General features: G+C 38.8%; 1 protein-coding gene across 1 annotated transcript; it reads left to right on the top strand.

Moving 5' to 3' along the window:
• LOC131249191 (indole-3-acetaldehyde oxidase-like) lies at window positions 1-27,087 on the top strand. The gene is given in 10 exon segments (XM_058249807.1): window positions 1-164; window positions 10,711-12,501; window positions 13,843-14,102; window positions 14,199-14,408; window positions 15,303-15,521; window positions 16,538-17,503; window positions 18,071-18,166; window positions 21,649-21,747; window positions 22,496-22,685; window positions 26,343-27,087. Coding segments are annotated over 10 exon segments (4,200 nt in total). The 5' UTR covers window positions 1-13; the 3' UTR covers window positions 26,561-27,087.
• Window positions 27,088-27,631: the final 544 nt, after the last annotated feature.

Below are 27,631 nucleotides of genomic sequence, written 5' to 3'. Positions count from 1 at the left end.
AAGGAGATTTGAAATGGGGAGAAAAGAAGAAAGTAAGAAGCTAGTGTTCGCATTGAATGGAAAGAGATGGGAGGTCTCAAGCGTAGAAGATTCATCGAGTACTCTTCTTGAATTCCTCAGGACTAAAACCCGTTACACAGGAGCTAAGCTTGGGTGTGGGGAAGGTGAGATTCTACTTTTTTTTTTTCTTTTTCTTTGCATTTTTCTATGGTTGATTTTGTTTAATATTATGGGTTTTTATTTATTTATTTTTGCATAAATGATTAGTGAGATGGGATGCTTTGTGATTTTGTCATGTTCTATTCTTTTGTTTAATTTTGAATTTTGATTTGTTTGGAATGATGACCAATCAAACAGTTGCACGGTCCACACTATATTTTTTTAGAAGTTATAAATATAAATTTATTACCAACCAAGAATCAGGTGGAAACTACTGGTAGTTAAATGACTCAGACCTGAGTGGCCGGGAAACTCAGAGCTGGGATAATGGGTTAATGGGGTTCAAATCTTATGTAGAGTGGGTCATGGACACTTTCATGGCCAAGATGAACCAGAGAAGGCCCGATAAGAGGCAGAAGTAATCAGGACCAACCATCGAAACATTAAAATAGACTTATCTTGCAAACCAAAATGTGTTATTCGACGTACCATATATGATTTTAGGTAGGAGAAGCTACTTTAGCTAGAGGTGTACACGAGTCGAGCCGAGCCGAGCTTTGCCCAGCTCGTACTTGACTTGGATTGCTCGAGTCCCAGCTCGTGCTCGGCTCAGCTCGGCCTTTGAGTTCGGAACAGTAGCTCGTGCTCGGCTAGGCCGAGTTTGAGCCGAGTTTTCGAGTCGAGTCGACTAACATCAAATACAAAGCATTTTCCTAATATCAAACGCTGTAAGGGTAGGGCAAAACCAGCTACTTACCAACTGTTGGACTCGGACTGGAGAGCTGTGGCAGGGGCACCGGGCAGGGCAGGGACGACCGGACAGTTGATGTTGCAACCGGACAGGGCGAGGTGAGTAGCAAGGCAGGGAAAGAGCGACCGGGAAGGGCAGGGACGTCAGACAGGGCGAGATGAGCGGGCAGGGCAGGGTAATGGGGAAGAAGAAGTGTAATGGGGCCGTGCGGGTTAGGGTTTTGCAGAAGGGGAACAAGCGCTTGAGACTAGAGAGGGGATTTTTTGAAAGGGAGTTAGGATTTTAGGGAAGAAGAAGGGTAATGGCCTAATGGGGTCTTGCTAGTTAGGGTTTTGCAGAAGGGGAAGGAGGAGCGCTTTAGAGTAGAGAGGGGGGTTTTTTTTTAAAAAAAGGGAGTTAGGATTTTATTTTTTAAAGGGTATATATACCCTGCATTGAGTTGAGCGGAGTCAAACCGAGTCGAGCCAAGTTCAATTTGAGTCGAGTCGAGCCGGGGCAAGCTCGAAGTTGGCTCAAATTCATTTCGAGCTCAAAAAATCAGCTTGACTCGGTCCGAACTGATCAGCTTCGATCCGAGTCGAGTCGAGCTTTTTCGAGCCGAGTCGAGCGAGTTACCGAGCTAAGTCTGCTCGTGTACAACTCTAACTTTAGCCAACCAACCCTGCTATGCCAAGTTACCCACTTTGAATTTATGAAATTTCATTAGATCAATGGTCGAAAGTCTAATTTATTTTCATTTTTAATATTTATAATAAATTTTAATTCAATCATAACAGTTGATCTTTGAGTTTTAGTGGTCGTGCCCAACATGAAAAAAGCTTAGAAGAATTAAGAGAACAACATGATTAGGCTAAGTTGTACATTTATTATTTTTGATAGAAAACCATGAAGTCTAGTAGAAATCATGACCATCTATAAATAAGAAGTTTACTATTTATCTTAAGTCACGATTTTTAAGGAGTTTTAGTTGAAGTTTGATTCCTAAACTTCTTCGGAAGGGTTGAGATTACTATTTAAAGAATTGTAATTTTGTTTTTTTTAATCATCTATCAATTTATTTTTGAACTTATTGGAAATTATTTCTACTTTCCTCATTTATTTGAGGAATAACTACGAGAGTTCAGAATCCCTTGAGAAATACAGTGATCGACTTCATCACATCCATCCTTGCGTCAAAATCTCAAATCTCTTTATTATTATTATTATATATTATTTACTTATTGGATAAACATAACTATTCTAAATATTTTATCTTTTCCCTAACTTTAAATTTATTAATAAGTAAACATCCTATTGAGTTGGGTCGGGTCGAGTTGAGTAAGCCTGACCTGCGGAATATGAGGTCGAGTCGTGTGCATGTTAGTTCATTTTATATTGAAATTCTCTGACTTCTTGGTGTTACTAGATCCATTGTACCACTTAGGGTTAGGTTTTCTATGTTTGACCACCTCCCTTTGATTTGACAGAATGTTGGCCACGAACTTTTCCAAAATGGCAGCTTTGGTTAGTATATTAATTAATCTCCTTCCCCACATACTCACCATTTCGTTACCAACATGTGTTACCCACATACTCACCATGTGGTTACCAACATGTGTTACCCACCTGATAGAAGGAATCGACTGACTAATGGAATATTCACATATGGGCCCAACGAATGAACGTTCCAGATCCTACACGTATGCCGTGCTAGTAACGTTGTTCTAGAACGGCTACCCAGGGCACTTTCGTTCCTGCCAACGTGTCACTTTTGGAGAACATCTGATCCGTGGGAAAGGTGGACCCTGCCATAAAGATCACTTGCAGAGAAAATCGGACCAATCCACTCATTATACGGCCATTCAAGTATTAGATTAATGCTTGTCCATTGATTTAGAAGGCAGAGTCCAAAGATGAATAGACCATCCTAGTTTTTGCCTTACACGACCTATACCGGAAACGGATTGGCTACTCACCCTGCCACTAGTCAATGGCTAGTGGTCGGTGCTCCGTTGGCCCCAACATGATGTATGTGTCTCATTCATGCCGTCCATCCATTTTAGATAATTTTATGGCATGTACCTGAAGCTGAGGTAGATCAAAATCTCAAGTGGGCCACACTATTGATTGAATTCTCACCATTAAAAACTTCTCAGGGCTACAAAAGTTTTGGATCAAGCTGATATTTGTTTTTTTGCCTTCATCCAGGGTCATTATGACCTAATCTACAGTTTGGGTTTCAAATAAACATTACAGTGGGCCCTAAGAGGTTTCTAATGTTAGACATTCAATCACTACTGTTTTCCCGTAATAGGGTCCACTGAGAATTTGATCTACTTCATTTATGTGATGTATAGTATTAAAATGATGTGTAAAAATGGATGGAGAGTATGGATTAAAAACATAGATCATGGTAGGCCCGCATAGCATGGACTACCATCCACCTAGCTAATGGCAGCGTCACTAGCCAAACCTCGTCCACCTTTACCCTGTTTGGCCCAGTTTTTATACAGCTCAGATGGGAGCGGAGGTGTTTTCCTGTGGGGCCCATCTTAATGTATGTGTTGTATATCCACACTGTCCGCCGGTATTCAAATATGAAGTGGACCATGTAGCAGGGATTAAATGTCCACCGTTAAAAACTTTTTAGGAGACAAAAATATTGAATGGATCGGAGCCGATATTTGTGTTTTCCTTCATCAAAGAAGGTCTGTGTGACCTCATCAACAGGTTGGATGGCAAGTAAACATTAGGGGTGGTCCTTGGGAAGTTTCCAGTGGGCATTCAATGACCACAGTTTCTGTGGTGTGGTGCATTTGAGAACTGGATCTTTTTCATTTTTTTGGGCCATGTACTAAAATATCAGGAAAAAAATATGGATGGTTTGGATGTGCCCCCTGTGTGGCTACCCAAGTAACGCCTAATCCACTCTCCGCTGGGAATTTCTGACACATTATAATGAAAAAGTCATTTTTATTTCTCTCTCTAATTTATGGATTGATAATATACTTTTTCATTTTTACATGTCAACCTTTGAATTGGAGGAAAATATTAAAAAAATGATACAATTCAACTCAAATGCAGCGGACGACAGCGACACTCGAGAATTCATCTGTATACGAATCATAGTAACTAACAGCTGCTGGTGTAATCAATGACGTTATTATTATTGTAGTCAAATAAGTAATGCTTAATGTTCTTCTATAATGTAGTCAAATAAATAATGTTTGATGTACTTTTCAAAAGATCAATAACATAAGAACAATAACATCTAAGCTGCCAAGTGTGAACTTTATAGAGAGTTGAAATGGATTGAGTCATGCATCGATTGTGGAGATCTAAAAAATTGAATAAAAAAGTATACCCGGATGAAAAGGATAGCCATATGTGATTGCCAGATTCTTCTGCACATTGTAGTCTTTAGAAAAGCATCAAAATGAGAATAAAAGCATCAATCATGTGTATGATGGGGGACCCAGCCCTGTTTATATGGTTTATAAGGTTAAGGAGTTTGAAACTCATTGAAACTCCCTTTATATATATATATATATATATATATATATATATATATATATATATATATATATATATATATATATAAACTCCACGTGAATTCGTTAATTAATTCTTGTCCAATTATAATATTGTGCGTGTGACATAGTTATAGCACACCACCCCTTACACGATTATAAATGAATCACAATTGAATGGGGTCCATTGGTACTCCCGATCACACTATTCAACCCTTAGGACAATTCAAACTGTTGATCAATTAAGGCCCACCTTATAGAATTCTTTCATGAAGATGATGCGTCATAATTAAGCTAATTAAGGATTAGCTTGAGCAAAAGTTGCAACAACTCACTAAGTGGGCCACATACATTAAGACAGACCATTCATCCAATGTCTATTTTAAGTGTGTAAATGTACCATTTTGGTTTTTCCCCACGGTGTCTTTTATTGCATGTCCCACCTATTGCAAGCCTAAGATTGGACTACGCTTTGAGTAGCGGTTTAGAGGAATGCCTACAGCTAACCAAGCAGGGAGAATGTGCATCAGATCCACCTCGTTTTCATCATGGGTTCTTAAAACTCATTCCAATCTAAATCTTAAGTGGGTCACAACATAAGAAAACAATGTAAGATCATGTCTAAAAACTATAAATTTCACATGATATAGTCGACACCACTCTTAAAATGTCTTGATTTTCGAGGGTGTGGCATATCAGATGAGTGATTGGATGGCATAAACACACCATGGTGAACCCTACATGCAATTTGGATGGTTATAATTAGAGTCCCAATTACTCAACTATTCTCCATGTGAGACTCTTATCAAGTGTGCCATACATTATCACAATTTTAAATCTGACCGTTGGATTATTCAGATAGTGATTTAGTGGGCTCCACTACAATTATGATAATTATAAATAGATTTTGGGCATGACGCTTGAACTCAACCATGGTTCCTATACACGAACGATTATTAAGTTGGATATGGAAACCTAAGGTGTGAAGATTATATAAGAGAGAAGTGTGATGGGTAAGTTTCTCTAGCCTTCTTTTATATAAATATATCTTGATCCCCTTATTCACACATGAGAGAAAATCCTAATTCCATTGAAAGTTCTCCAAAAAATATGAGATGCAAAAGATCAAAATTTTCAACGGTTACAACGAAGAATCACAAATGTCTTTCTTATCAAATACGCTTTAAAATTATGACATTAATCTCCATTATTGATGGATAAACTATCCGAAAATTTCACAATACATATATAACATTGCATGTCCCCCTGGCATTGAATCGGCATTACTTTTCTTTCCTTGCCTCCGTCTACATCTAGTGCGGCTCACCTGATGGATGGTGTGGATCTCATCCACATGAAGTCCTCCAGCTACGTCAGCGAACAGTGACGCCGCCGTGTTTTCACTCGCGTTAACATTTTTCTTGTCTTAAAATAAACACGGGGGCGGCCGCTATCATTCACGTCAATATAATACGATAGAAACGCATCTATGGTAGGACGATAGACTCCATCCTTCATCTTTCATTTTCATATATAAATTTTGAATCTGAACCGTAAATCTAATGGACCCGACCTGTATTATAATAAATATTCATTTATGGCCGCTAATTATTAAGCACAAAGAAAAAGAAAGATTTAACAGTTGAATTTCAGAGAGCATAGTTAGAATAAAGGACGAGATTGAGTATATTATTAGTGTAGTTTATGAACCACACGCCATCTGATGTTGGTCCTACTAGTTGGACGGTGTTGATGCACCATATGCATTTCCATTACACGTGGACGGTGGAAAATGACTCTATCGCTAAAATAGAGGAGGTTAAACCGTATATCATTTTCTGTTATTATTTTCTTTTGCGCCCTACGAATGAAATCACATAAAATTCTAGGTGGGGCCACCTTCATGTTTTTGAGAAATCCACTCCGTTCATCTGTTTTCCGAGATCATTTTATGACTTGAGAGTAAAAGTGACCAGGATTCAAGACTCAAGCGAGCCGCACTAAAGGAAAAGGTGGGTATGAAAATTCCTAAAGTTGAAACCTCTCTGAGTCGACAGTCATGTTTACATGCCATCCATAACGTTCATAGCCTCATTCCCACTGGGATGAACTGAGAACACAGATATTAGACCGATTCAAAAATATTTCGACGGTTGAAGTTCAATCCTTACGTTTTCGGCCTACTTAAGTATTGGATCCAGTTCATTTTTTTATCTCATGTCCTAAAATGAACTCAAAAAATCATGGACGGAGTGGATTTCTCAAAAACATGAGGGTGGCCCCACCTAAAAAGCGGCTATGATCTCACGCACGTTTTGTGCGTGTCGAGGTCTGGGGTGAGTGCACCCGGGGAGCGGATTGGGTCAGATTAAACAGGCTTATGCTGGGCCGTTACTGTGGGGCCCACCTTGATGTTTGTGCTGCATATCCTCACTGTCCATCTTATTTTTCCATTTCATTTTATGACATGGCCCAAAAATGAAGTATATCAAAATTCAGGAAAACCACACCATAGAAAACAATAATGATTGGCAATTAAAAATATTTTGTGGGCCGCATGAATTATGGATCAAGGTGATATTTGTGTTTTCCCCTCGTTCAGTTATCTGTTACCTTCTCAACAGGTTGAATGGCAAATAAACATTCCGGTGGGCCTCAGAAAGTTTTTAATCGTGACCATTCAATCACTACTGATTCCAATGGTGTGGTGCACCTTAGATTTGGATTGGCTTCATTTTTTTCCTAGCGACCTAAAATGAGTTGGAAAAACGGACAGATAGTATGTATATACAATATATATATCAAGGTGGGCCCCACCATCAAGCCCGACCAACTCAATGTTAGTACAGTGGACCTGCTAGTGAGTGCCATTAGCATTCGGGTTATTTGTTTAGGTGGCCGGTGACGTGGTGGTGGTAGTAGCTTTGTACGGGAATAAGAAATTCTAGCTTGAATTTATTTTTTGTATTTTTCAGATGATAAAAATACCCCTTTACCACAGTTGTACATGGTGTGTTAATATATCGCATCACAAAGTGAAATGTCCTCTTAAAAATGGGTGTGACTCCACATAAAACTGAAATTCAGCCTACCCCAAGGTCAAATTGATCCATTTATTTTAATCGGACTGCGGTGAACTTACTTAAGAGTCTTAGTAGTGTTTTTTTTTTAAAAAATTATTATTTTTTAAAAGATGTATATAGCACACAACTACACTAATTTTGTGCGTTAATATGAACTCTTCCCTTCAGTGTGGTCCATCTATAGTGAGATTTGACTTCAATCTTGAGCTAATGACTTGAAATTAAAATCCCTTACTTGTGGTGGAGGATGTGGTGGAGGATTTGTGGAGTCGGATCATAAAAAATGTACTGTTCATACTGTCGTGGTTCAAGCTCCGTGCTAAGCTCTTTGGAGGTTGTAGGGGGGCAACTCTCCTTTGCTTTGGGTTTGGGGGGCGAAGCCCTCAGCCCAAAGGACAATTTTATAATTTCACATGGTGTTTTAAATAAACACTAATTTGTTTGGGGTAATACATATTATATTTGGGAAAGAGAGATAATTGTATTGAGAGTTGTTTTTTCGTTTTTTTTTTTGGTTGTTATTGTCTTTAAGCATAGTGGATTGGTGTGAATTCGTGGACGTATTGAAATTGAACTACGTAAATCTTTGTGTTGTGGTTTGCATCGTTTCTTTATTTTTCTTTTGATTTCGATATTGTTGTGTGTGGTTGAGAGGGGATTCTTCTCCCAACGGATGGGAGAAATTACCTTAGTTGATCACAGTCGGCCAAAATATTTACTGCAGGGTAGTAGAAGTTGAGCTACATAATTAGTAATATGAAGGAAGCCAAAGAAGATGACCCATCTTATGATGATTGACAAAGTGAAAATTTTATAGTGATGATCTCGTTGCTCCATTCTATGCAACCGAGTATTAGCAAAGGCTTAATGTTATGTAGAACAGCTAAAGAAATGTGATACGGTTGCAGTTATGCACTCTCAAAGTAATGATTTAGCCCGCTCTTTTCCATTGGAGATGAGAGTACCAATATGCAACAGGGCGAATCAACTGTTGAAGAGCACTATGCTGCCCTTCGCCTTCTATGGAATAAGTTATAGTAATACATGCCTACGGTTGCTATTCCATATGAACTCTCAACTGGTTTCTAATTTTTAAGTGGGGCTTCATCTAGATCTTGAGGTCGAGTGTGCACAGATTCTAGGACAGTAGTCTTTACACTTCCTCGAGGTAGTGTATAACTGTGTGCAATGAGGTGTATCATCGTGCATTATCAGGAGTATCAAATGCATTTGTGATGTAGAGTGGGTCGCAGACAATTTCATGGCCAAGATCGATTAGAAAAGGCCCGGTCGGCGACATAAGTGATCCAGACTATCAGAACCTTAAAAAGCGTATATCTCGCAAACCAGAATGAGTTACCAAACGTGCTGTATATGATTTTGGGGTAGGATTTCTGATTTATTTTCATTTTTTACTATTTATAGTAAGTTTTAGTTTGATTATAACTCTTCATCTGTTGGGCTTTAGGAGTTGCGTCCAACACGAAAAGTGCTTAGAATAATTAGGAGAATATCATGGATGAGCCAAATAGGACACTATTTTTGACCCAAAACCATGAGGTCTAGTGGAAATCATGATCCTCTAAAAATAGTAAGTTTACTATTTATAATGAGTCATGATTTCTAGGATTTTTAGTTGTAGTTTAATTCCGAAACTTCTTCCAAGGTTTAGTATCCCTATTTAAAGGGTTGTAAACTCATTTATTTCAATGATCAAACAATTTACGAATTTTCTAGAATTATTGTATTTTCTTAACTTTCCTCGTGGATTCGAGGCATATCTGCGAGGAGTCCAGAGAAGTTCTGTGGATTCGGAATAGTTATCCACATGAGGAAGATGGTGCTCGACCTCAACACGCCTTCCTTGCATTAATCTATTTCAGGAGATCTGTCTTCATAGTTGTGTTCTCCAATGGGTCCTTTTGAATTTTAATATTTTTATGTTCTATCATATGTTTTCCCATGACAACATGCATTTGTATTTAATTTTATCATCCTTGATCTGAGGAAATGTATATTATATCCTAAAAAAAAAAAACCTAATTTCCATTTTATTGCATTTTCATTAATGCAACCTCATCCTTCATATATCCAGAGACAACCTAAGTGATTTGGTTGGGGCTGAGCCTACTGTATTTTAATTGTTCTTTGCCTTTATGCTTAGGATGTAAATTTAGGGGTGTGATTTTGAAGGGCCTCTGATTGGATCATAGTTGGTAGCATTCTCTTGAAACTGCGAAGTTTAGTAGTAACTTTCTATAGGGGTTGGATAAAAGCAAATCGGACTGTAATTGTAAGATTATTTTTATTTTTTTCAGGAGAACATATATATATATATATATATATATATTTGTTAGTTTTTATCTTTTAACTTTTAGGTGAATCACTTTTTGCACATAGTAAGGCAAATGGTCTAAGATCCAAATTAATCACCTAGGTAGTTCTTACCTGGGATGGAAGATATCCTAAAAATGACAATCCTTTTTCTTAATTTTTTTTTTAAAAAAATAAATTTATGGATACAAATTGGACAATCCCAAACCTAGGATTTTTTATTTTATTTTATTTTATTTTTGGTGAGGTGTTATGATTGTGTGTGGTGGACAATTTCTTTCTTTGGTTGGCCCATTCAAGGTATAGGTATAATATACCCTCTAAAAGTATTACTGTCTTGGGTCAAATGACATTTGAATGACAATGGTGCCTTTTGAAGGCTTTTCGAATTAGCTTGCTGAACAACGAGTTTGAGCCCACCTTGGACATGATCACCTATCAATTGGTTGATTGGCATTTACTAGCAAATCCATCAATCTTATGAGTTGGAGCTTTTTGCATGATGACAGCTATGTTTAGTTTGTATTGAAAGAAGAACATGCCTTGAATTCATTTCATCATCATCATCTAAGACTTATCCCAACTACTTGGGGCCTCCTACATGAATCCTATTTTGTCATTCCACTCCATGAAGGACCTATAACCATTGGCCCACAGGTCATCAAGTTGTTTCTTACTACTCTTGGAAACAAGATTCATTGCAATCTTGATATTCTACTCTACAAAATGACAAGGGTTTTGCTGATGTGGTGCCCTCGTCAACGATTGTTGACTACAGAAAAGATTGATATCCAAATGGGTGTTGTCTATGCAGACAGGTCCTTAATGAAGGATGCTGAATTCAGTTGAAAATTTATTATCTTTTCTGTTGCAGGCGGTTGCGGAGCTTGCGTCGTTCTTCTGTCGAAGTATGACCCTGTAAAGGACCAAGTTGAAGAGTTCACAGTGAACTCATGCCTGACTCTTCTTTGCAGTATAAATGGCTGTTCAATTACAACAACTGAAGGCCTTGGAAACAGCAAAGATGGGTTCCATTCAATTCATCAGAGGTTTTCGGGTTTCCATGCTTCTCAGTGCGGCTTTTGTACTCCTGGCATGTGCATGTCTCTCTTTGCAGCACTTGCTAATGCTGAAAAGACTGAAAGGCCTGCCCCTGCCGATGGATTTTCAAAGATCACAGCATCTGAAGCTGAGAAGGCTATTGCAGGCAATCTCTGCCGGTGCACAGGATATCGACCCATTGCTGATGCCTGCAAGAGCTTTGCAGCAGATGTTGATATGGAGGACTTGGGTCTCAATTCCTTCTGGAGAAAGGGGGAGAATGCAGATGCAAAAGTGAATAGATTGCCCTTTTATAGTCGTGAAGGGATCTGTACATTTCCAGAATTTCTGAAAAATGAAATCAAAGCATCCATGAATGGTTTTACTGACTCGCCAGTGAAGTGTCCTAGTGATTTTATGTGTGCAAAACTGCAAGTTCCAGGTAATTGGTATAGCCCTGTTAGTGTTGAAGAGCTTCAAAACCTCTTGAAATCCGAAGTAGCTGAGAATGGAAACCAGGTGAAATTGGTTGTTGGCAATACAAGTGCCGGTATTTATCGAGAAGCAGTCGAATATGATAAATACATCGATCTAAGACAAATTCCTGAGCTTTCAGTTATAAGAAGGGACAACACAGGGATTGAAATTGGAGCTGCCTTGTCGATTTCCAAGGCAATCAGAATATTAAGGGAAGAGATAGAGAGTCCTTCAAGGTCCAATGAAAGACTGGTGTTCACGAAAATTGCAGATCATATGAATAAGATTGCATCTCAAAACATCCGAAATACCGCAAGTTTGGGTGGTAATATAATCATGGCACAACGAAATCCATTCCCCTCGGATATCACTACCATTCTTCTCGCAGCCGGTTCGTCTTTAAACATCCATACTGGTTCAGAAGCGGTATTGCTTACATTGGAGGATTTTCTCCAAAGGCCTCCATGTGATCCGAAAACCTTACTTTTAAGCATTCAAATCCCAAGCTGGAATTCTATAGGAAACTCTTCATCTGATACCAAATTTCTGTTTGAGACTTATAGAGCCTCTCCACGTCCCCTTGGAAATGCTGTGGCTTATGTCAATGCAGCTTTCTTAGCTACTGTTTCGACCCAAGAAATGTCGGAAACTCTTGTTTTGGAAAATCTAAGGCTGGTTTTTGGTGCTTACGGGACTAAGCATGCAATCAGAGCAAGGAAGGTTGAGGAATTTTTATCCGGGAAGTCCACTACTCCGGCTGTGCTGCTTGAGGCAATCAGAATACTTCGAGCAACCATTGTACCTGCAGAAGGCACTTCCCATGCTGCTTACAGATCAAGTTTGGCAGTTGGGTTTCTCTTTGATTTCCTTCGAACCTTTGTCAAAGCTCCGACGGGACCTGAAAATGATTTATGGATGAGGATCTCCAATGTTGTTGATAGCACTGAAATTCAAAATGGTGGCATCAAAGGATATTCGAATGTTTTTGCAGATGAGTCTTCTGAAAACGGTAATCTCTCACACAGAAAAGACCATCCGGAGAGACCAGTTCCGCTCTTATCTGCAAAGCAAGTTATAGAAATCAGCAAAGAGCATCATCCAGTGGGTGAGCCTACTAAAAAAGTGGGGGCCGAGATTCAAGCTTCTGGTATGTTTCCCTACACACCGTTTCTTACTATTCCAACTTGATCATGAAGCTTTATTTAAAACTCAGTAACTCTATGCTGCTATGTAAGAGGACACTCCCTTTTATTTAGAACTCTATCATTGAAAAACTTCAGTTTATCTTTTACTTCTTTTAGAGGTTTGCTAAGCCCACATGTAACGTGGCCCTTCTATAGCCATCCAATGTGGCACAAGTATGCAAGATCTAAGCAGTCCATCACCAACTGTTCCATTAGGGGTTACATCTTATGAAACAATGGATGGATAAACGAAATTTGGTTAGTATCTTCTATGCTGTCGACTTGTCAGCCTGATCTTTGGGCCAGGGCATCTGCACCTTAGTGCACACCTGATGGACGCTTGGATCTCACACCCATCTATATAGTATTTATGGTAACATACTATGTTTTGTGATTTTAAGAACTATTATGTAACTATCTACATTTCGATATTATCATTCAACTGTTCAGTTTCTAGATTTGTCAACTTATCAGGTGTTTCATGCTCCTGTTTTGACACCTCAGAGTTTGTGCTGAACATGGATGCATGTGTCCTTGTCTTAAATTAGACCAGGAATATGTTAATTGTAGAAGTATGCAGAAGTAGAGAAGAGAGTATCTTCTCTCTCCTCAAGAATATTTAATTTATGATTTCTTAATTACAGAGATAATCTTCTGTATACAAAGTGGTATTTACCAAAAGAAACCAAATAACCAAAATATATTTAAAAGATAACTAAAAGATAATAAGTGAGAGATGTACATCAATATGGTGTTCATTAGGAAAATACAAGACTGTTCACCATCAATATGGTGTTCATTAGGAAAATACAACTGTTCACCATCAATATGATGCTCTGTAGGTATGCACAGATCTGAGTACTCTTAACATTAATGAATTGGGTTCTAATGAATCATAAAACATGTTGGTTTTGGGTCAGGTTGTCAGGGTCCTTGGTTTGGGTTAGCATTAGAAAGCCCTAACCCGATTTGAAAACAGGTTGGGTTTGCAAATTAGGGTCACGTTAGGTGAGGTTTGGACTTGGGAATAATCACATGTTTTTGGGTCGGGTTGGGTTAGTTTAGGGTTGGGTATAGAGGAATTTGGTTAGGAACCTTGGGTTAGAATTTGAGTTGTGGCCCTTGTGGGTTGGGTCCTCTTGAAGAGGGTCAAGTTTGGGTCGAGCCTCAATCCAACCCAACCCAACTCAACCCGCGAAGTCGCACCCCTAACTCTATGAAAAATAAATGGATACATAAAACAAGTGTACATTTGTTGAGAGATTTGGAAACATCATTTGAATAGTTATGATCAAATCATGTAGGTGAAGCAGTGTATGTAGATGACATTCCTGCTCCCAAGGATTGCCTTTATGGAGCGTTCATCTATAGCACAAGGCCTTTGGCACGTGTAAAGGGCATTGGATTCAAATCTACATCAGCAAGTGAAAGAATCGTTAAGGTTATTTCTGTTAAAGACATTCCGCAAGGAGGAGTTAACATAGGCTCTATGTGTTCATTTGGTGAAGAACCTCTATTTGCCGATGATCTTACCCAGTTTGCCGGTCAACCTCTTGGTTTCGTGGTAATTCAATTACCTCTCATGCATTCACATTTTTTCTCTCTCATGTATTTACAATTTTCAATTTCACATGCAAAGTTAATGGAAAGGTTGGTTTAGATTGCAGAAACATAGAGATATGCCAACATGGCTGCTCAGCAAGCGACAGTTGATTATGACATGGAAAGCCTGGAACCTCCCATTTTAACTGTAGAAGAGGCTGTTGAAAGGTCCAGCTTTTTTGAGGTACCTCCTATGGTTTCCCCAAAAACAGTTGGTGATTTCTCGAAAGGAATGGCAGAAGCAGAACAGAAGATTCTCTCTGCCAAGGTATTTCCCTTATACTTTAGGGCATGTTCTACATTGAATCCGAGCAAAAGAATGGGAAAAAAAAATAATAATAATAAAATCCAATGATGATTTCTATGAGAACTATTGAAATATGGATTCCAATTTTTATTTCTTGTTTGAGTAGAAAGTGGAAATCTCATATTCCTCTCACAAGCCAAGAATCCAAATTATGGAAAAGTGTAATAATTGCTTGGTGATATCCACCCTTTTATTTGCTATGCACACGACACAAATCATCATATCCAAGGAAAATCCTTTTCCTTTTCAGCTGTTTGGCATGGAATCCATGGTTTTCAAACATTGTCTTAGTGTCTTTTTTATATCATGGTCCGAAAACACAAAGCTTGACTTGGACTTAAGGAGGATCAATGTGACTAAAAGCTTGGATCAAGTACTCTATTGAGTTTTCTTGAGTTTAAAAGCTTATGGTCCGGTACTTTTTTAATTTTAGAAGTACTGGATTGAGTTTTCTGGGTATTTGAGGAAGTTCGCTTGTTCTATACAAAAGCCAAGCAACATACGCTTGTCGTGATCAAAAGAACTCACCGACTACTAGAATTCACTTCAAGAAAGAGTCATGAGCAATGTGGAACTACCCTCACTCTGTTTGTAATAGACTACTTCCTGAAAAGCAAGTAGTATCATTTCTAATCCAAATACAAATTCGTAAATGTGCATTAGGGGTTTTGTTGTCATTAATTATTAAAATAGTGCTGCCTCACATTGGTCATCTCCTTTATAATGAATTAAATGAATTTCAATTTAGTTGAATTGGATATCCAAATGCAGACTTTTCTTTTGCCGCTGTGTATCTCTAAAAACAGGTTCTTCATAGTCCATAGAAATGTTAATGAATGTGGCAATGGTTTTCAGATTGAACTTGGATCTCAATACTATTTCTATATGGAGACACAAACAACACTTGCTGTACCGGATGAAGATAACTGCATGGTGGTGTACACTTCAACCCAGTGCCCTGAGCTCTCACACCGCGTAATCGCAAAATGCCTTGGCATTCCTGACCATAATGTTCGTGTAATTACAAGGAGGGTTGGTGGAGGATTTGGTGGGAAGGCCTTTAGGGGTTTAGCTGTGAGTATCATTAGCATCATTTTCATTGGGCATGAATTTTGTAGACACTGTTGTTTTCTCTACTATTTGTTTAGATAGACGTAGATTGCTTTCAAATGAAGTAGTCTTTCAGTCTTAGGCTCTGGAATGTTACCTATGTAGAACTTCCCTAACCTTTCCATAAGAAACCAAAATATTTTGATGTCTTCTTAAACATCATGACACCCATGCATGAAACGTTGTTCATGAACTTGAATGAGCCACTTGGTTTAGCAAGGCTTGAAGTGTTTCAGAGTCTGATTAAAAAATCAGTAGAGATGATGATTCCCCGTTTTTTGTAATAAATTTAGTGATTTTTAGTATGATTCATTGGAGTCAAACTTGAAACAGTTGTTACAAAATTTGGGATGGGAAAAATTTTTCAGTGAGTTAATTAGCTGCTGATTTTGGGAAAAGCCAGAGATTCTTTCATTTTACCGAACCAGTTTTTTGTTTCTTGGTTTTTGATTTCTTTAAGGCCAGATGTGGCTCATGGTGATTTCGAGAGTGGAGAAAAATAAATTGAGGTTTTGGAATTTTTATTCTTAGTTGAATTTCCAAAAACCATGGAATTCGTCTCTCTTGTGTGTGCGCATTAGCATCTTTTCATGATTTTTGTAAATTCAAGTAAAAGCAGAAATCCTAGAGCGGTGTATTATTTTTCTCTAGGCCAAGCCTAACGAAGCTTAACTATTGAATGATTCATGACTATATCTTGAATGTGAATCTTTAGTGAACTGTTCAAAATTCTCGAATTACTTGGGTGGAACTCTTTTCTAAGAGTTCTCTAACAATGACCAATGTACCTTGTTCTCTTTTGCCATTCACTTTCTTTTTTCAACTGTATACTTCTCTCTTCGACTTTATGGGCCACCAGCTATTTGAGAACATTGTTGTACCAAGCTATCCGTTTTGCAATATATAGTCTCAGTTTAACTAACGAATGATTTCTTGTATGCATCCATGACCTCACAATTATGGGAATGTGCAATGTTTAGGTTGCGACTGCATGTGCACTTGCAGCATACAAGTTACGCCGCCCTGTCCGAACTTACCTTGATCGAAAAACCGATATGATAATGGCTGGCGGACGGCATCCAATGAAGATAAACTACTCCGTTGGTTTCAAGTCTGATGGGCAGATTACAGCTCTACATACCGATATATTACTCAATGCAGGGATATCTGAAGATATAAGCCCAGTCATGCCATCGACCATTGTGGGAGCATTAAAGAAGTATAATTGGGGAGCTCTCTCTTTTGACATTAAGGTCTGCAAGACAAATCATTCGACCAAGTCAGCCATGCGGGCCCCGGGAGACTTACAAGGGGCCTACATTGCCGAAGCTGTAATCGAGCATGTTGCTTCAGCTCTTTCCATGGAGCCAGATTTGGTTAGGAAAAGGAATCTGCATTCATTTGAAAGCCTCCGGTTGTTTTATGGAAATAGCACTGGTGAACCCGCTGAGTATACTTTACCTTCAATTATGGATAAGTTGGCTGCATCTGCAAGTTTCCATCACAGGACCGAAATAATCAAGCAATTCAATGGTCATAACAAATGGAGGAAACGGGGCATTTCTCGTGTACCCATTGTGTATGGAGTGCGGCTGAGACCGACACCGGGCAAAGTGAGCATCCTCAATGATGGTTCAATTGTCGTTGAAGTCGGAGGGATTGAGTTAGGACAGGGCCTGTGGACAAAAGTGAAGCAGGTTACGGCATTTGCCCTGGCTCAGCTATTGAGTGATGGAAATCAAGAACTTCTAGAAAGAGTTCGAGTTATTCAGAGCGATACTTTGAGTCTAGTGCAAGGAGGATGGACTGCTGGGAGCACCACGTCAGAGTCAAGTGGTGAAGCAGTTCGGGTTGCATGCAATATCTTAGTTGAAAGGCTTATGCCGCTCAAGGAAAGGTTGCAGGAGCAAATGGGTGCAGTTTCCTGGGATACTCTAATCCTCCAGGTGATTATTTCGAAATTCTGAAACCACGTCTGACATTCTGATTATCAGTTTGCAATGGGAGTTGTAGTCTATGTGATCATGGTACAAATCTGGGTTCAGGCATAAAACTCGAATATATATATATATATATATATATATATATATATATATAGAGAGAGAGAGAGAGAGAGAGAGAGAGAGAGAGAGAGAGAGAGAGAGAGAGAGAGAGAGAGAGATTTTAATATATTTTTATGGTTTTATGATTCTATAATTTGTGAATTTTTAAGCTGAAATATTTATGTACAGCTGAACCATATTTGACATGGATCCTGGACTCATGACATGTCATATCCAACCTGGGTACACTTTTAGCATTTGAAGGATCCGGGTATCATATGTTGTGCTTGAGAAATCCACTTGAAATTCACTTCAACCATTCTCTAGATATTTCCACATTAGTTTCCTTGTCTTATACGGCCATTTGTTTGTTACCAGTTCTCCTGAGATAAGTGGCCGTAACCCTTTCTACTTTCCATGCTAATATCTAAACAGCGAACTTATCACTCTACTCCAATTTCAACTTTGCAGGCGAATCTCCAATCAGTGAACTTATCAGCACATACCTTATGGGCCCCTGACTATAGTTCCATGGAATATCTAAATTATGGTGCTGCTGTAAGTGAGGTAATTCATGGCCCATTTCCACCATCAATATTTTAAATGGCATCTAAGACTTACGCCTCGAGGCGAAGTTCATGGTTTACTCCTTTGAGACACAGGCTTCAAGCTTTGATGTTTATTCTCAACACTTGTCTCTCACTCTATCACTTTTGATTTATCATTATATTTAAATGATGAGTACACCCTTTTGAATGAAATGATCCACCGTGTTTTGATATATTTAATAGGAAACCAGAAATCTTAAATGGGTAAAACTATTTTTTCCTTGAAAGGCTAAAACCTACATGTATCTTAAGAACTTGAGTCGTAAGTGTTTTGGTTTGTTTTAACTTCATTCCACAATCATACCACCAATCGACCTCATCCAACTTGCAGCAACTAGTGACCAACGACAACTGAGTAGCTTGGCGGATAAACAACCTACTCAGCATACAAACAAGGACCAACAACCAAGATTGAAGAGGCCCTTTTCTTTATTTTACTAGGTGGCACTGACAGAGGATTTTTATTTCATAAATGGTAACATGTTCCTATTTTCATAATTTTCCATAATGTTCTATTTTATCTTTGATTTTTATTGAAAAAAAAAATCATGAGATTTCCAACCTGAAGCTTAGGCTTGTGTAGCTGGAGGCCCAAGCACTTCACCTCTACCTTACACATTTTGAAAAGCTAATTGCCAGTGTTTTGAATCTCAACACTTACAATTTTCTGATAAAATTTGTGATTTGCGGATCACCCTACCTATTTTTCATAAACTAGGCTGATTTTATGAAAGCCCAAATAAAATATAAAAAAAAATCTCTTGGTCACACCCAATATTTGGTTTTGATCGCTCCTTTAAAACCTTTCTCTGTTCACTCAAATGTCAACCTTGCTTATCTAACATACCACCAGAAGGCAGCTTCATGCTTCCCTTCCCTTCTTCTCAGTTCTCCTTCAAAAATGCTCACAGAGATTTCCAGAATCCATCTCATCATCATTGTTGTTCTTGTCATGGCCATCGTTGCCACATCCCAACTGTTTGGAGCTAGCTTTACATGTCTTGTTTTGCCAATCATTCTTAAGGTCCTATGCTTGACAGGTGAACAAACCTCCATATCCCTTCTCACCACCTTGTTCCAGTTCCTCCTTAGTCTTCCTCTCATCCTCTTTCATGGCTCTAAACCCATCAAGATTCTTCTCCTTAATGGAGACATCTCTGGTCTTTGTTCCACATGATCGAACCATCTCAGTCTGCTCTATATCATTTTACAACTTGTTGGGACTGCCCTGATTCCCTGAGGCTTCTTCTTCTTTCTTTTATTCTTCCTAGTCTTCCAACACACCCACCTCAACAATCCCATCTCTGCAACACTCATTCTCTGCTCACCCAATTGCTAGCCAATAAAGCGTAGCCAGCTGAATAGCCGTCTTATAAAGTTTCAAGTTGTATCAGCATGCAGTGCAGTGATCATGCCGCACTCTGGAGGCAAATCCATCCAGCTTTAGTTCTATGTGAAACATCCTCATTGAGGTGAGGATATATTTGGGTGTCACAGAAGAAATTTGAAAGATGAAGAGGTGGATGATTTGGTCAGGTTGTTAGATATGCTCTCTAATTGCCGTCCGTCTTCTGCAAATTCAGATTCTTTGGTGTGGTTAAAAGAAAAATCTGGAAAAATCTCAGTAAAATCCTTCTATAAGATGGTTGTTGGGGGTCATAATGAGCAACTCATGTATCATACGGCCCACATTTGGTGTTCTGGTGCCCCTTTAAAGGTGGCTTGCTTTTGCTTGGTCAATGAGAAGAAACAAGGTTCTCACGATGGACAATCTGCGCCAGCATCATATGATTATTCCAAATGTGTGTTTATTATGTTTCCAAGATGAGGAATTGGTTGACCATTTCTTTATTCATTGTCCCTTTGCTTCAAAGATTTGGATTGGTTTTTTCAATTTGTTTCAAGTTTCATGGGCTGCTCCAAGCTCGAGTAATCAGTTCTGCTTGGCATGGAAGGGGCAAAGGGAAAGTTGGGAAGTGGCCATGGCATTTGTGCTTACTAGCAGGGTTATGGTGCATTTAATTGGAAAAAAAAGAATAGGTGTTTCAGAAATTGAAGGGGCCATTTTTCGGAAGTATTCAACCAGCCAAAAAGGAATGGGCACAAACAACAAATATTTTAGTTTTTTATCAGTTTCTGGATATATAGTTAGTGAGAGTTGTAGTGGGTTTTTAGTTGTATTTTTTCTTCTTTCCTTTCTTTGTTTCTTTGGCTACGGCCTTTTCCTAATAAAATTGGTTATCACTTCAAAAAATAAAAAATAAAAAATCCTCATTGATTTCTCTGTCCTTCTAAAAGATAGAGCCAAAAACCAGTCGAAGTGAGGAAGCTCTCATCCATCAATTTTGACTAAAGATTTGCCTCTAAAACTATTCCTATTAAAGATGCACACCCAATACCCCCTCGGTTTTGATATTTTTAAACCAATATTGGAACCCATCTATTTTAACATCAAACTCAAGCATAGCAGCTTCTTTCGCTGTCATTTCTAATTCAAACCTTCAAAACCCCTTACAAATGTTGTCAAAATCAGACTGTTTATTTTTAGCATCAAATTCATGCAAGGAAAATTACTGAACAGTGAACACTTGTTACTTTCATTTGTTTCCATTTTTTATTGTTCAAGTAATTAATTTTTGAAAAAATTGGCCCAGTCATGCTAAGAAATCAGCCGAGTGATTCTGGGTTAATTATGAGGGAGAACTATAGGGTCCTGCTTATCAATCTATACATTTGGGGTTGTGATTCAGTCATACAAACCATTCATCCAATGGGCACCAACTGGGATGAGGAATACCTCGAAATTCTTCTAAATTTGGAGATCCTAACCATTTGATCAGTGGCCTACAAATATATATGGTTAATAAGAAAATACAGCAGCAATCCATACTCAGCAAAAGCGTTCCAACAACCAAAAGGATGTTTGTAACATAGATCATCACTAAGAATGCTGAGGAAGAAAATTGAAATCTGTTTATTCCAAACTATTTTTTTTCTTTTTTTTTTGAGAAGCAGCACGATTTTATTAAAAAGAACCAAAAGGATGACGAGGTGTCATCCAGAATACAGAGAAAACAGGTGCCCCTGAAACCCAACACAAAACCTCATTAAGAGTCCCAACAGCATAGGACGAGGAAACCCATTCACTGACTAGGTGTTTTGCATTACGGAAAATCACATCCAGAGAACATGATTTATCACAAAACAAACAATTTTGTGCTCCCTCCAGACTGCCCACATCACTGCTAGAAGGGAAAGACACCAATTAGCCAGACTCTTCTTGACAGTCAATTTTCCATGTGGAAATCTGGTTATCTCCACTTCATGGGACTTACAATTGCAATTGAAATCAACCATGCATAAAACTCACCATTAGTTTTTTAAGACATCCAAAGTAACATCCATCGGTTGAATACTAATATGAAGTTTTTGTGATCCCAGGTGGAGATAGATCTTCTTACAGGTGCTACCACGATCTTGCGAACAGATCTGATCTATGACTGTGGACAGAGCTTAAACCCTGCTGTGGATTTAGGACAGGTCAGCTCGATCAACTGCTATTTATACCAGTCTTGTTTGAGTTTTTTTTTTCCCCTTCTTTTATTCTGTTCCTTGAGCCATGAGGATGCACTGGTTGTGCTTATTCGATGAATAGCACGTCTGATGAGTCCATGGTAAACATGTGCCCATGCCCTTCTCCCCATTCTAGGAGTCAAGCAAGCTCATTGGGTGGCTGTTCTAATAGATGAGCTTTTGGGGTTCTTAAAGGCCTCTGATAGAGCCATCCATGCATCTCAATGCATCTTTGAACATTGGCTCGAATTTGTGTGCTTGGAAATGCATGTCTTGTCCATATGGAACCATGTTTACATGTGCAATCGTGCATCACTCCATTCATGCATGCAAATGTATTTGGTGGTAGTCTTCATGGATATTATGTGTATGTGCTCAAAGACAAGATAAAATCGCGTGTTCATGTCAGTGCATCGAGTAGTCTGACATAAAACTAAGGCGATGCATGCCCATCTCTCACAATCATATTAGGTGGACTATTGGGCTCTCCTAAAAATGCACAATGAAAGCATGCGTACATGTTAATGCATCAATGACCATGGTCCCACACATATTTGGCTGTGGACATTTTCATGCTGAGGGGCACAACTTCCTCATTGCCATTATGAACTTTGAATAGTGACAAGGTTCTGTGGTTTGCATCCTTGTTAGAATATCCTATTTTACAACTTATACGAATGCATAGACACCTTACATCTGAATAAACTTCTTACAGATTGAAGGATCTTTTGTCCAAGGAGTTGGATTTTTCATGTTGGAAGAGTATCTAACAAACTCCGATGGGTTGGTGGTTTCGGACGGAACGTGGACATACAAGGTTCCAACGATTGACACAGTCCCCAAAGAATTCAACGTCGAGATACTTAACAGCGGCCATCACAAAAAACGCCTGCTCTCTTCCAAAGGTATCACTTTCTCATCCTTTTTCATATATAGGGAGGCACCTGATAAGCACAAAACAAATAGAAACATATCTAGGTGAGTTGAATTGCAGAAACTACATTTTTATTTTGGTAGTTGCTTCGATTGAACCTGCAATATCATGGTTCTTCAGTTAAGGGACCAATCCCATACATTTTGGAACTACATGGTTAGTGGATACATATATGAATTAACCCAAGTAAGAGAGGAAGTTTGATGTCTGGTGGGACACCCCTCATAAAAGTTTTGCCAATCTAAATATTAAAAGCCAATACTGGATTGTTGGGAGCAGGCTAAGATGATGATGGTGTGTGAAATACGCAATGAAAAACACCTCCAGTGACAATTTTTTACAGGTGAACATTATCATTGTCCAATCGAGGTTGGGTAGTGAGTTGAAATGGATTTCAATTGATCCGACCACACACCTAAATTGATTGGATGCATACAGGACCTCCCTCCCTCACCAATTGATTGTAATCAACTTGTGATAAGGTTCAGCCATATGGAACTTCTGTTGTGTGCTCACATCCAATCATTATCTCTATAAATACTACTGAAAGAACAATAGAAAAAAATAAATAGAAGCTCATTTGTCTTAAATGAATCGACAACCATTCAAGAATATTACTTGCGTTGACACATCTGCCATGCTTCTCTGGCACGCGTTTGATACAATAATTTCTTAAATGTGGTCTTGGTGACATTTTTTTTGGAAGATGACATAAAAGCACATCTACTTTTTCAAAATGTCACTGAGAGCTATGTACATGGTGAAGCGTCAGTGGGTTATAAGGTTCTCTTTTTGACATCCAAGTCGTTTATTAGGTGGGCCTCAGTACATGAATGCGTGACTGATTTCAAAGTCAATCCTCTAATTAGTCTTGAACCTGAGAAAATAAAAGAAGTATCATTAATGAGAATGATGGCAAAGGAAGAATTACCTCTTGAATTGATAAATTTCCCTTGACATGAGAACCTGGTGGGTGCACTGCATGCATGTTAAGTATTGCACAACAATTGAAACCAATGGAGGACTGACTCGAGGAGCCAAAACATGAAGAACCCATGGACACTTCAAATCAACCATACATTTGGGAGGATGAGCCACTTCACTCTCTCAAGCCAGCGATGATGATTTTCTGGTAGGGATGACCTGGAGAAACCAGTGAATGGAGCCCAACCTCTCTCTCCTTCTTTTCTTCTCTTTCTTTTCTCTCTTCCTCTCTGGGAGCATTTCTTGGAGAGGGGTAAGTGAGATGAAGCATGGGACCATTGGGCAGGAGGACGTCCACACCTTACGGGCCCCACCTAGGTGTTGCATGACTAACATCTTCCACTCAAATGAATGAGGCCATACAATTTGAGTAGACGATTGGGGGAGTTGGACCTGCCAGGATTCCAGTATCTCTATTCCCAGTCAGCTATATTATAGTTACTTGAAGCATGAAGTGTAACAAATTCAGGTATAGGAGTTAGGAAGCGTCTATTTCAAAGATTTATTTTTATTTTTATTTTTTATTTTTTATTTTTCTATTATTATTATTATTTTTAACACACACACTCACACCGTAGTGGAATTTCACCACCTATGGGTACTCGAACCCTTGACCGGCTGTTGAAACTCTTGAGAGTCTACCACCCGAGCAAGTGTAAGGACCCTATTTCAAAGAGTTAGCAAGTATTATCCTTAATTGACTACACTCTAGGAGTCTATAATATCTTTCAAGCTCTCTCAAAAAATGCATTGAGGACTTCTTATCTTAACCAACTTTAACTAAATAGGACTCCTTAGTCTAGGCTAACTTGCCAAACAAGCTGACCAACTTAAACGAGGAAAGTTACTAATTCTAAAAATGGCAACTTTTGAAACTTATAGATGTTCAGTAACTTTGAAACAAATAATGACCTAAAGATAAAGGTTTTCTGTGAGCTCCAAAGATAACTTCAAGGCCTAAATTCTTGTACGACTCTGTATGTCTGTCCATAAATCAGCCATAATTTGCTCAAATATTGTCTGGGTCATGCAATCTTGGCCATTGACTTGATGGGATATCAAACGGGACCAATTTCATATCTTTTGGGGATAATTTAGTATGTGAAAATCGGCCAAAACCCAGAGGCATGAAAATCAATTCGCCTCGGTTTCTCTCTCACATACAGCCCTCATTGCCCATCTCATTGGTGGTGACTAACCTTTGGGTTACATCGACTGTGTTTGCATTGCGTGGACCTCATGCATGACATCAATGATCAGTCATAATTTGCTAATGCTCGACACTTAGTCATGCGCTTATCCCGATCAACTAGGTAAATCTTTGAGAAACCTCCCTATAAACATGCTAGGTTATCACTTCCATACTGTTATACTGCCCAGATTGCTTGTAAGATCCATTTGTATCCATAGTTCTAACTCTGACTCTACAAAGTAGACCAAGTCAACTTGACTCAATGAGATTTTGAGTCTAGTCATGATGTAGGACAGGTAGAAGATGACTCGATGGAGGACACAAATTCAGGTCGAAGGGGCCCCAATTGGACAAAAATGGCCTAAACACGCACTATAGTTTATAGTCTCCGGTGGCCATAACTTTGTGACCGGTTATCCATTTCAGGCATGTAATATACCATTGGAAAGCTATCAATGAGCTGTATGATCTGGAAACTGACAAAGTTTATTTCCTCTGATGGATTTCTCAAAGAAAGGCTATTTCTGGGTTAAAATCATGTTTTTAAAATTGTATTTCACTCCAAAACTTGCTATGTTTAGGGTTTTAAGAGTCACAGTTCTGGTCTAGAGTCTTTGTTTTAGTCATCCAAGGGTTATATATGAGTTTTGGTAGGATTAGATGTCTTTTTTTCTATTTTTGGTAAATTTTAATATATAGGGAAAGTTTTCTAGCTCGAGTCGAATTAGTATCTCGGGTTTCTTTTGCTTACATGAGCACATTAGACACGTTGTAAGTTAAGTCACTAGGAGACCCATGCATGAGCGTAAATAAGTCTTGACTCAGAAAGACTCATTGAATTGGCTCACTAACTCAGTTGACCCAGCGCGGCTCAGCCGAATCACTTGCTAGTCTACTTTTCTTTATTTCTCCTCTCTCTCTCTCTCTAAAAATAAAAGTTGAAGACACCCATGAGTTCCAAACTCACAACCTCAGCTCGAAAGTCAAAGGTCATGTAACCAACATGCCAAGAGCTGGGAATCTATCTGACTTGGTCGTTTTATGTATTTCACCTAATCACAACAATTTAAAATATTTACTATAAATATTTCTTAATTTGATTGCTTCATATCAAGTCAAGCATCATCAAACTTCGAGTGGACCCAACTCAGCTAGATATGGAGCTGATTTGAGTTTTCAGGTTTTGAGCTGTGGTCTTATCCCACTAATGACTAGAATGGGAAAGCCAGGAAATGCACTTCTTGCTTTGTGCTCGAGCCCAAAATTGATGTGGATCGGTTCTACTGAAATAGCAGAACCGACCCCAATTTGAGGTGATTTCCAAATGCAACCATAACTTGGCTAAATATCAAAGTTTTCTAAACAACCATAATTTTCTTTTCTTTCTTTATCTTAGTTAAGATTTTGAACTGTTCATGCATCATGATTAGTAAGCACAATAATCTTTTGCAGCTTCTGGGGAGCCACCATTGCTTCTAGCAGCCTCGATTCATTGTGCAACTAGACAAGCCATCAAAGAAGCAAGGAAAGAGCTCCTTGCAACCAAGTGCTATGATCATCCTTCTTTGACATTCCAAATGAAGGTCCCGGCAACCATGCCAGTGGTCAAAGAGCTCTGTGGACTGGACAATGTGGAGAGGTACTTAGAAACCATGATTTCTCACCAATAAATATCGTTTTGCTCATCTATTTCTGTATTCTCCATATGTGAATATATGCTTAATGAACTGCCATATAGACTTGTAAGTTGGTGATATACAATGCTACAAGTGGGGCCTGCTGTTCGTGATCCAACCGTTGATATGATGGGCCTCAACATGGATGACCTATGAATTGAAAATCCCTTCTATTTGAAGATCTTAGCTATAGAAACATTTGGCATTTCCTTTTTCAAATGCTTCTGTTTGTCAGACACATTGAAGGGTAAGAACACTTCCAATAAGCTGGGTTGTCCACAGTGGGCCCATAATATCAGCAGTTTTGGATCAATAAACCCCCTCCTACAAATTAAATACCCAAATGGTACTTTTACAAATTTTCAGTCCAAGCATTTATATGATATGTCTATATAAAGCTTGAGAAAAATGTGGTGTATGGATTATTTACATGTATGTATGGATTGTGGTTTGCTACATTGAGTAATCTGTCGGGCCCAAAGTATTCTATTAAGCGTTATAGAGGAACCGGCTTCTTATCATTATGCTACTGCTGATCTTGTTGTTGTTGCTATTAATTGAAAAAAAAAAAGAAGCCACTATCGAGCGAGTCAACTCACCGAGTCAGCCAGCTACAGCTTTGGGATGCGACAACTGAAAATGGTCCCACTCGGGGCTTTTTAAATAGCAATTGTAAACCCACGAGGATTGCTTCCTGGCCTTCGTGGGGCCCACTATGATGTATATGTTTTATCCACACCGTACATCCATTTTTACAGGTCATTTTAGGGTGGGAGCCTGAAAATGAGGCAAATACAAGTAGAGGTGGGCATCAGGCCGAGTCGGACCGGATTGAGTCCAACTCAACTTGATCCGATCCGGGGCTGAGTCCAGCAAGGATCCGATCCAATTCCTTGCTGGCATGACCCGAACTGAGTCCGACTCGGTCAGGGAAATCAATTCGGATCAGGTTGGGTACAGTTCGGATCGAGTCTTCTATTTTATTTTTGTTTTTTTTGAAAAATTTTAAAAAATAAAAAAATATGGAAAAATTCCAGTGAGCTAGGGCGGGACACAAGTTGCAGC

This window comes from Magnolia sinica, chromosome 6 (genome assembly GCF_029962835.1).
Source record: "Magnolia sinica isolate HGM2019 chromosome 6, MsV1, whole genome shotgun sequence".
In the NCBI taxonomy this organism is placed as follows: Eukaryota; Viridiplantae; Streptophyta; class Magnoliopsida; order Magnoliales; family Magnoliaceae; genus Magnolia; species Magnolia sinica.
The sequence above is the reverse complement of the archived record's forward strand: the minus strand, read 5'-3'. Positions and strand labels throughout refer to the sequence as shown.